The sequence below is a fragment of the Gadus morhua genome, chromosome 4, assembly GCF_902167405.1.
Source record: "Gadus morhua chromosome 4, gadMor3.0, whole genome shotgun sequence".
NCBI lineage: Eukaryota > Metazoa > Chordata > Actinopteri > Gadiformes > Gadidae > Gadus > Gadus morhua.
This window is the reverse complement of record NC_044051.1, coordinates 7,454,274-7,464,273: the sequence shown is the minus strand read 5'-3', so window position 1 is coordinate 7,464,273 and position 10,000 is coordinate 7,454,274. Positions and strand designations below refer to the sequence as shown.

The 10,000-nt window shown below is 49.3% G+C and overlaps 1 protein-coding gene across 1 annotated transcript in view; it reads left to right on the top strand.

The window, feature by feature from the left end:
- The window catches only part of cog5 (component of oligomeric golgi complex 5), a 44,274-nt gene that overhangs the window by 31,065 nt on the left and 3,209 nt on the right, over positions 1 to 10,000 (top strand). The window contains exons 12-18 of the mRNA XM_030354712.1: positions 1 to 143; positions 1,067 to 1,228; positions 2,716 to 2,815; positions 3,423 to 3,533; positions 5,350 to 5,412; positions 9,189 to 9,292; positions 9,851 to 10,000. The exon at positions 1 to 143 is cut by the window's left edge and continues 62 nt beyond it; the exon at positions 9,851 to 10,000 is cut by the window's right edge and continues 88 nt beyond it. Coding sequence (XP_030210572.1) covers positions 1 to 143; positions 1,067 to 1,228; positions 2,716 to 2,815; positions 3,423 to 3,533; positions 5,350 to 5,412; positions 9,189 to 9,292; positions 9,851 to 10,000 — 833 coding nt within the window. The remainder of the gene's footprint in view (positions 144 to 1,066; positions 1,229 to 2,715; positions 2,816 to 3,422; positions 3,534 to 5,349; positions 5,413 to 9,188; positions 9,293 to 9,850) is intronic.

Genomic DNA, 10,000 nt, shown 5'->3' with positions numbered 1-10,000 from the left:
GAGCTGTGGCGCCGGCTGCAGCAGTACAGCGCCAGCCTGCAGGGGGCGCTGGGGGCCAACGGGGCGCTGGACGCCAGCCTGGACGTGTCCGTCAGCGAGGCGGAGCGCCAGGACCTCTTCACACAGGCCAAGCAGGACTATAAGTCAGTCGCCACGGCAACATACCGTCACCTCCCCCGTAACCGTGCCGCCCATTTTGGATCGTACCAACCATTTTTAAGTCGATCTGTAAATATCGTCATTCAGTATATATCGTGATTCAGTAAATATCGTGATTCTGTAAAAATCGCGATTCTGTAAATACAGCGATTCTGTAAATATCTGTAACATTGCGATTCTTTATATTTCTTTACTCTCGAAATATTGCCATTCTGTAAATATGGCGATTCTCTAAATGTCGTGACTGTAAATATCGAGATTGTGTAAATATCGTGATTCTGCAAACACAGGGATTCTGTAAATACCTGTAATATTCCGATACGATATTAGTATTGTAATATCTGTTTGTAAAGCTCCGTCGTTGTCGCCAGTGGTTCATAACTGAACCAGACCTAACAGAACAGAGCGTAGTTCATGAGAGCTGTCTATAGGGGAACACACTCCCCGCCCCCCGGTGCCACTATATCTCCTCCACCGTGATTACATGGAGCGCTCTGGCCTGATACGGTGTGACGAGCTGTCATACCTGCAGGGACGCTTCTCGGCATGTCATGAATATTCATCTGAATGCCGAAGATTTCCTCATTAGCATTGTTGGTGTATGTGTTGATATGTGTGTGTGTGTCTGTGTGTGTGTGTTGATATTAATGTCTATGCGTGTGTGTGTGTTATATGCGTGTGCGTGTGTGTGTGTTTGTGCGTCCGTGTGTGTATTGTGTGTGTGTTGTTATATGTTTGTGTGTGTGTTTGTGTGTGTGTGTGTGTGTGTTAAAGTGAATATTAATGTGTGTGTGTATTCATGTGAATATTAAGTGTGTGTGTGTATTAATGTGTGTGTGTGTGTGTGTTCATGTGAATATAAAGTGTGTGTATTAATATGTGTGTGTGTGTGTGTTCATGTGTGTAGTCCAGAGAAGGCCCTGAAGGACTCCTTGCTGCCCTACGAGGCGGCCTACCTGTCCAAGTCCCTGTCCCGCCTCTTTGACCCCATCAACCTGGTGTTCCCCATGGGGGGGCAGGCCCCGCCCTCCCCCGACGAACTGGACAGCATCATCAGGACCATCAGCAGGTACACACACGTCACACACACACACGTGTCGCAGTCCCACTCACACACACGTTCACACACACACACGTCACACACACGCTCAAACATACATTACCAGGTAGACACACGTCATACTCCGACTCACAAACACGTTCACACACACACATCAGCAGGTACACACACGTCAGCAGGTACACACACGTCAGACACACACGTTCACACACACACACGTTCACACACACATCAGCAGGTAGACTCACAACAAGGGTCTGAAGTGTTGACGTTCTAACATTCACACACACGTTCCAACGTTCACCCACACACGTTCACACACACACACACACTAGGTGTCTTGCTCACGGACACCTCGACACTTAGCTTAGGAGGAACTGGGGATCGAACTAGCAACCTTCCCTGAACTCATCCTATCCTGTTGGCGTTGTGTAGCGAGGTCGGTGGTCTGGATCACTTCATAGAGCAGGAACCTGCGGAGAATCCGTTTAAAACGTCACCACTGGCTCCAATTCGAAACAGCCATGTTCTCCATCCTATTCCTGATAAATCTGGTTCTGCCGGGGACGGTAGAGGTCAGCTGTGTCCAAAAGAGGCAGACTGAAACCCGGTCCAGCCCGTCTGTAAGGGGAGCTCAGAACACGGTGTTCTGTCGGCTCCGGGCTGCTGGCTTCTGTTGGCCCTGATGACGTGATGCCGCTCTGCCTCGTTTACATCTACGTTCAGGGTGTTTAACAGACGCTTACGTCCAAAGCCGCTCACAATAAGTACATTTGGCAGAAGAAAGAGAAACAACGATATATCTCTGTTGGTACAGTAAGGATTTTCCTAGAACCAAGTGACAAGCACATACAATCGCTAGGTTAACCCATTCACCCGTATACCGCAAAGATAGCTAGGATAAGATGCTACAGTTCCAAGTACTGTCTTAAAGTGCCAGGACGCACAACGTACAATAAGAGTGTAGGAGGGGTGTGGGGGAGGTAAATTGGGAGTAAGTTGGGAGGCCATGCAGAGATTAGGTGAACTCACTAGGTGAAAAAGTCGGTCTTGAGTCTTTTTGAGGCCATCTGCTGCTAGCTCTCCTGGAATCGTCCGACGCCAACGCGGAGGCTCTACCAGGCCACTGAACGCTCGGTAAGTCCCCTGGTCCCTATGATCGACTGCGTGGGCGTCGTCAGCAGAGCCAAGACATCCATAGGAGGCTGAACACCTCCTATGGAGGCTTTGTGGGCGCTTGGTGAAGTGGTGCGGGCAGAGCGGAGGTCAAATCCTATCGGTCGATAATAACCGCTCGTTATTGCAATTAACAGGGCATGGGTCGGTTGGTTGGTGGCCATGTCGACGCTGTCAGTAATGCGTTCTATCTACTCCGATAAAGGTAAAGGTATGCTGCTGTTTATGCAGCTGAGTGCTCAGGGTTATGCTTAGCAGCCGGCGGTCGTTCTGCTGATGACAGCTTCCCGTCCGCTGATCCACTTCCTGTCCGCCCGCAGTGAGCTGAACGTTGCCGCGGGCGACCCGGACCTGGCCGTTGCCGTCGCAAAGAACGCCGCCAAGACCGTCCAGCTGTTCTGCGTCAAGTCTGAGCAACTGGTGAGCAGTTCACCACCTCACCACCTCACCACCTCACCACCTCACCACCTCACCACCTCACCGCCTCACCACCTCACCGCCTCACCACCTCACCACCTCACCACCTCACCACCTCACCACTTAACCACCTCACCACCTCACCACCTCACCACTTAACCACCTCACCACTTAACCACCTCACCACCTCACCACCTCACCACCTCACCACCTCACCACCTCACCACTACCCGTCCAGGCTCACAGTGATGGAAGCGGATAGGCTGGCATCCTATGTCTTTCGACCTTTCTGTCTGTCTCTCTGTCTCTCTGTAAGTCTGTATGTCTTGCTCCCTGTACATCTGTCTGCCTTACTACTTGTCTCTCTGTCTGTCTCACTACCTGTCTGTCTGACTCTCTACCTGTCTGTCGCACTCCCTGTCCGTCTGCCTGCCTCACTTCTTGCCTTTCTGTCCGTCTCACTACTACCTATCCGTCTCTCGACCTGTCTGTCTGTCTCTCTGTATGTCGTCCCTCCTTTCATCGGTCAAACGTCTCTGTGTGTGGCTTCCGTCTGTTTGACAACCTTGTTTGCGCGTCTTTGTTTGTGTGTGTGTGTGTGTTTGTGTAGTTGTGCACACAGGGAGAAGCCAGCCAGGTGATTGGTCCGTTGACCGACGGCCAGCGTAAGAATGTCGCTGTGGTGAACTCCCTGTTCAGACTGCATGGGGCCGTCGCCAAGGTAACACTCTCTCAAACTCACACACCTATACACACACACACACACACACACACACACACACCCTCACTAAGTCATACACACACATATAGACACACAACACGCTCACTCACTTACTCAGACATACACACACACATACACACACATTTACAAACTCACACACGCACACACACACAAACACACACACAAACACATTTACCAACTCACACACGCACACGTATATACACACTCACTCACACACACGTATACAACACAGAAGAAGAAAGAAAGAAGAAAGGGCAGTGTGTGTGTGTGTGTGTGTGTGTCCGTCCTTCTGCTGGGGGCTCTGAGTGGCCCCAGGGGGTCCGTCCGTCCGGCTGTCCCCTTTCAGCTCCATTAAAACATGATGAAAGCCCCGTCTCGCCTCCCTCAGCGCGCGGTAATCGGGTCCCAGCCCAGCGCCGCGGGCTCTAATGAGAACCTGTCGCTCAGGGGTCCTGAACGCTGGGGCCCCGCAGGCCCCGCCGCCGCCAACCTGGTCCTGAACGCTGTGCATCGCTCCCCCCCGGCGGCCATCTTGGTTCTGAATGCTGGGCCTCGCTCCCCCCCGGCGGCCATCTTGGTTCTGAACGCTGGGCCTCGCTCACCCCCCGGCGGCCATCTTGGTTCTGAATGATGGGCCTCGCTCCCCCCCCGGCGGCCATCTTGGTTCTGAACGCTGGGCCTCGTTCCCCCCCCCCGGCGGCCATCTTGGTTCTGAACGATGGGCCTCGCTCCCCCCCCGGTGGCCATCTTGGTTCTGAACGATGGGCCTCGCTCCCCCCCGGCGGCCATCTTGGTTCTGAACGATGGGCCTCGCTCCCCCCCCGGTGGCCATCTTGGTTCTGAACGATGGGCCTCGCTCCCCCCCGGCGGCCATCTTGGTTCTGAACACGCTCAAAAGGAACCCGTGTGCGGTTCATTCCCCCGGCCGGCGGTTAGAGCCAAGATGGCAGCGAGGTTCACGAAGCCCATAGTGATCTCGATTTAGGGGACTCCGCTATGTATCCTCCGTGTTCTTGATCACGTGAGCACAGAGGGCCGGTTCCACTGGTTCAGTGGTTCTGTCAGCTCTGATCTGTGGACGCTGGCTACAGCAGAACCTTCCAGGAGGAGAGTGAACTGTAGCGTGACGGGTTGACAGTTGGACGCCGTCCCATCAATATCAAGCAGCAATATCAAAGACACTCTCCCCTCTCTCTCCCTCCCCCCTCTCCCTCCCTCCCCCCTCTCCCTCCCTCCACCGCCCCGCCCTTGCTCGCTCCCTCTCCTCCCCTCTCTCCCTCTGCCCTCTCCTCTCTCCCCCTCTCCCCCTTACCCTCGTACTCTGTCTATCTCTCCCAACCCCCCACTCCTTTTCTCTCTCTCTCTCTCTCTCTTCCTCTCTTCCTCTTCCTCCCCCACCCCCTCTCTTCCTCACACACTTCGTTGCCTTTACAAACACTGCTACCAGCTCATTGGCCAAAGTAAACACTGCACCAGACTGAGTGAGATGGAGAGTGTGTGTGTGTGTGTGTGTGTGTGTGTGTGTGTGTGTGTGCGGAAAAACGAAAGTAAACATGTGATGATGACCGTGAATCACCAAACAACCTAACTTTATGACACACTCACACACGGGACGGGAAGAGTGCATGATATAGGAAACTAAAAGTGCACTATATAGGGTGCTAATGGTGTACTATATATGAACTAATCTATGGTGCACTAGGGAAACAGGGGACTGTTTCATTAAAGGCTCTGATGGATTGAAAAGTTATAACGACAAGTATTTGACCTTTGACCCCTGGCGTTTGTCCTCTAGGTCATTTCAGGGTTGACTTCAAATCCTACAGCTGCTGAGCAAGCATTGAGATCATCTCTGGAGGTAACACACACACACACACACACACACACACACACACACACACACACACACACACACACACACACACACACACACACACACACACACGATTGCTGTTAGACGGCTTAATCGCTACAACCGGCTCTTCCCTACTGGTTACCATGCCAACAGCTGGGTTGACCCGGAGCTATCTTACTGATGTTCTAATCCTCAGAGTCAGACTCAGGACGGGTATTGTTGCTCTGTCTCTCTGTTGTTCTATCATTATCTTACTCTCTTAGTCTCTCACTCTCTAACTCTGTCACTCTGTCTCTCTGTTGTTCTATCATTATCTTACTCTCTTAGTCTCTCACTCTCTAACTCTGTCATTCTGTTGTTCTATCTCTCTCTCGTCTGTCACTCTGTCTCTCTTTCTCTCTTTCACACTGTAGTTCTGTCCCTATGTCACTCTCATTCTGTCACTATGTTGTTCTATCGTTCTGGCTCTCTGTCACTCCGTCACTCTCTCACTCTTTCACTTTCTCACTCTGTCATTCTGTCATTCTGTCTCTCTGTCTCGATGTCTCTCTGTCATTCTGTCTTTCTGTCAAATTCAAATTCAAAAAGCTTTATTGGCATGTCTATTGTGGTATACCAAACAGTGTTGCCAAAGCACTACAGTGTTACAAATATTATGCATAAAAACATAAGAGAACGTCAGAACAATGTGTGCATATAATAACTAGAGCTGTCAGTTAAACGCGTTATTAACGGCGTTAACGCAAACCAATTTTAACAGCGTTAATTATTTTAACGCGCGATTAAAGGCATACTGTACGATTTCCAGTGATATGCACTGTTTAATATGTTGTTGAAATTGGTTTTTACATCCTGACAGCAATAAATAACTTATGGGCAATGAAAAAGAAGCGAAAAAAAAACGAAATCTGTATCGGCTATAAACCTGTTAAAATGCTTACCAATCGGAGACATTGTACCCGAATCTAAAGAACCAATCACAAGCCTGCGCGTTCTCTCCCCTCTGTGTACGAGCCGAACTGAGCGCGTTCACGGAGGGCAAAGAAAGCGTTGTGGTCATAGTAGTTCATGACAGTGGACTAGACCTAGTGAGCCTACAACGTCAACACGATGGAAGAAAAAAAACAGAAGTTACCACTGCCACCGTTACTTGCCCCGGTTCATCCTTTTAAAAGGCAAGAAAAAGAAAGACAGAAACTGAAAAGGCAGCAACAAAAAAGAAGTTAGAGACTGCTCGAGGAAAAACGAGAATAAATATTGGATTAGTTTTTCAGCGATGGCGACAGCTGAGGGAGTTGAATGGCCTGAAAAGTGACGCAATGGTTGCCGTTGAAGTAAGCCGTAAGCAGCAGCAGCGCTCGTGCACGGCTCTGTGTCGAAGGGTGGGGGCAGGGAGTCCTGAAGGGTGGGGGAGGAGTTAAACGGAACTCCGAAGAGAAGCTAATTTCAAATCATGCTAGCTCTCTCACATCGTACAGTATAGCTTTAACGCGAATTATTATTTTTTCAAAAATAAATAATATTCTTTCTTTTTTTCTTTTTTTTTGGGCTCAAAACAAAGAAGCAGTAGCCTGACTGCTATGTTCAAGGCATATCTTTGTATGTTGATCGTTTAATTGCATTATAGGCTTTGTTTTTTGTACCGTCCTGTTTGGATCAGTATATGCCAATGTTGTTATCAATTAAAAAACATTTGCACAAGGCAAGCCGATGCACTTCTCCCTGTTGATAAGAGCATTAAAATGAGAAAAATGAATGGGACAAAGAATTCAAGGGATATTAGGCATAGGAAGAAAAATTACGATTAATCGCGATTAATCGTGAGTTAACTATGGCATTAATGCGATTAATCGTGATTAAATATTTTAATCACTTGACAGCCCTAATAATAACCTATTACACTTCAGCGTAACATACCGATGTGCATATTGAAATAATAGTAATATTATAGTCAAACTAAATGAATGTAAAGAGAAGCTACATAATGCACATTATTAGTTTACGAATAATCATTAAAATGAAACAAAATAAAACAGTGAGACCTGGTGTAGAATGTCATCCTCTCACTCAGTCACTCCCTCATTCTGTCACTATGTCGTCCTGTCACTCAGTCACTCAGTCACTCAGTCATTTGGTGAAGCAGTCACTCAGTCACTCAGTCACTCAGTCATTTGGTGAAGCAGTCACTCAGTCACTCAGTCATTTGGTGAAGCAGTCTTGGCCCCCAGGAGACGGGCGTAGTATTAGGCGGTGTTTGAACACGAGTTAGAGACAAACTGAGGAAGAGGAGGAGGAAAGGACAGAGCTGTCACCGCACGCCCGCATCTCAGTGTGGCGTGATGGCGGTTGCTATGGTAACCGAGCGATGAGCAGCCTCACCTCCACCTCCGGGGCTGCTGATAATGGCAATCAGCAGAACACACACACAGACACATGCCTGGACCTGGACACACACACACATACACCTGGACACACACACACGCATATCCACACAGACACACACACACACACATTGACTGGGACACACACACACACACATATCCACACAGACACACACACACATTGACTGGGACACACACACACACACACACACACACACACACACACACACACACACACACACACACACACACACACACACACACACACACACACACACACACACACACAGTGTGTCCATTGATCTTGCAGCAGATTGGATGATTAGAGCATTAGACTCATGGCACGGCTCTGTGCATTTAGATGTACACACACATAGACTGGGACACACACACACACACACACACACACACACACACACGCAGCTCAGTTCGTGCTTCAATCCGTCCTCTCAGAATGCTGAGATCCTCCAATAGATATTTACATCTGACCCGGAGAGTTACCGTGGCAACAAGGATGTCCCATAGGCCCCGGCACGGTCACATGACTTCTTCTTGTTGACTAGCCAATCAGAGCGTGCGTGGTTTTGGTTTCGTTTCTCGTTATGAGGAGCTGTGTGCGGGGGACTAATGATCATTAATCAGTTCTGGATAGTAGTCAAAGAAGCCTCCCCAAACCCGGGTTATGACACCTAACTTGAAGTTTAACTTTTAAGTTATTAAACCCTGAGATCCGACCGCACCTGTGCTGGCATCACTGCCCGCTGAGCCAATCAGGTTCATCCATCAAGGTTTTAACATGGTCGTTATTTCCTGCATGTTGTGTGAGTTCAGTCGATGGCAAGATGATGGTCGTCATGGTAACAAAGCGACATGCAGGACATCTCGTGTGTTGTCCGTGGTAACGTCACGCGTTTCTAACCTACTGTGTGTGTGTGTGTGTGTGTGTGTGTGTGTGTGTGTGCGTATATACATGTGTGTGTATACGTGTGTGTGTGTGTATATACATGTGTGTGTATACGTGTGTGTGTGTATCTACTGTGTGTGTATGTGTAACTACTGTGTGTGTTTGTATATACTTGTGTGTTCGTCTATGTGTATATACGTGTGTGTCTCTGTGTATATACGTGTGTGTGTGTGTGTGTGTGTCTGTGTATATGGTGTGTGTGTATATACGTCTGTGTGTGTGTATCTGTGTGTATCTACTTTGTGTGTGTGTGTGTCTGTGTGTATCTACTGTGTGTGTGTGTATCTGTGTGTATCTACTGTGTGTGTGTGTATCTGTGTGTATCTACTGTGTGTGTCTGTATCTGTGTGTATCTACTGTGTGTGTGTGCGTGTCTATGTGTATACTGTGTGTGTGTGTGTGTGTGTGTGTGTGTGTGTGTGTGTGTGTGTCAGGGGGTGCAGGTCCTGATGGCGGCGGCGGTGGAGCCCCTCCTCCAGTCGGTCAGTGACTCCCTGGAGGCCATCATCATCACCATGCACCAGGAGGACTTCTCTGGGTCGGGAACACACACACACACACACACACAGTCACACACACACACACACAGACACACAGCCACCGTCACACACACACACACACATACACTACCACAAAACAGATCCTCATGCTAGCATTTATCGTGTCAGATTCAGTTCAACTTCTCCAATCTGTTCTGACCCTTCAGTTTCTAATTTTGTGAATGTGTGTCTGTGCATGTCTGTGTGTCTGTATGCATGTGTGTATATGAATGAATGTGTCTCTGTGTGCGTGCGTGCATGCGTGCGTGTGTACATGTGTATGTCTGTATGTGTGTGTGTGTGTGTGGATATGTCTGTGCACGTGTGTATCTGTGTCTGGGTGGATGTGTGGATATGTGTGTGTGTGCACGTGTCTATGTATGTGTGTATACGTCTGTGCATGTGTGTGAGTGTGTGTGTGCCTGTGTATATGTATGTGTCTATCTTTGTGTATCTGTGTGAGTGTGCGTGTGCATATGTATGTGTCTGTGTGTGTATATGTGTGAGTGTGTGTGTGTGTGTGTGTGTGTGTCTGTGTCCGTGCCCCCCCCCCCCAGCCCCCTGTCCAGCGGCCATCGCCCCGAGGTGCCCTGCTCCCTGTACATGCGGGAGCTGCAGGGCTTCGTGTCGCGCTCCGTGGCCGACTACTTCCAGCACTTCCAGTGCCTGGACTTCATCTACGGCCGCACGGAGAGCATCGCCCAGCG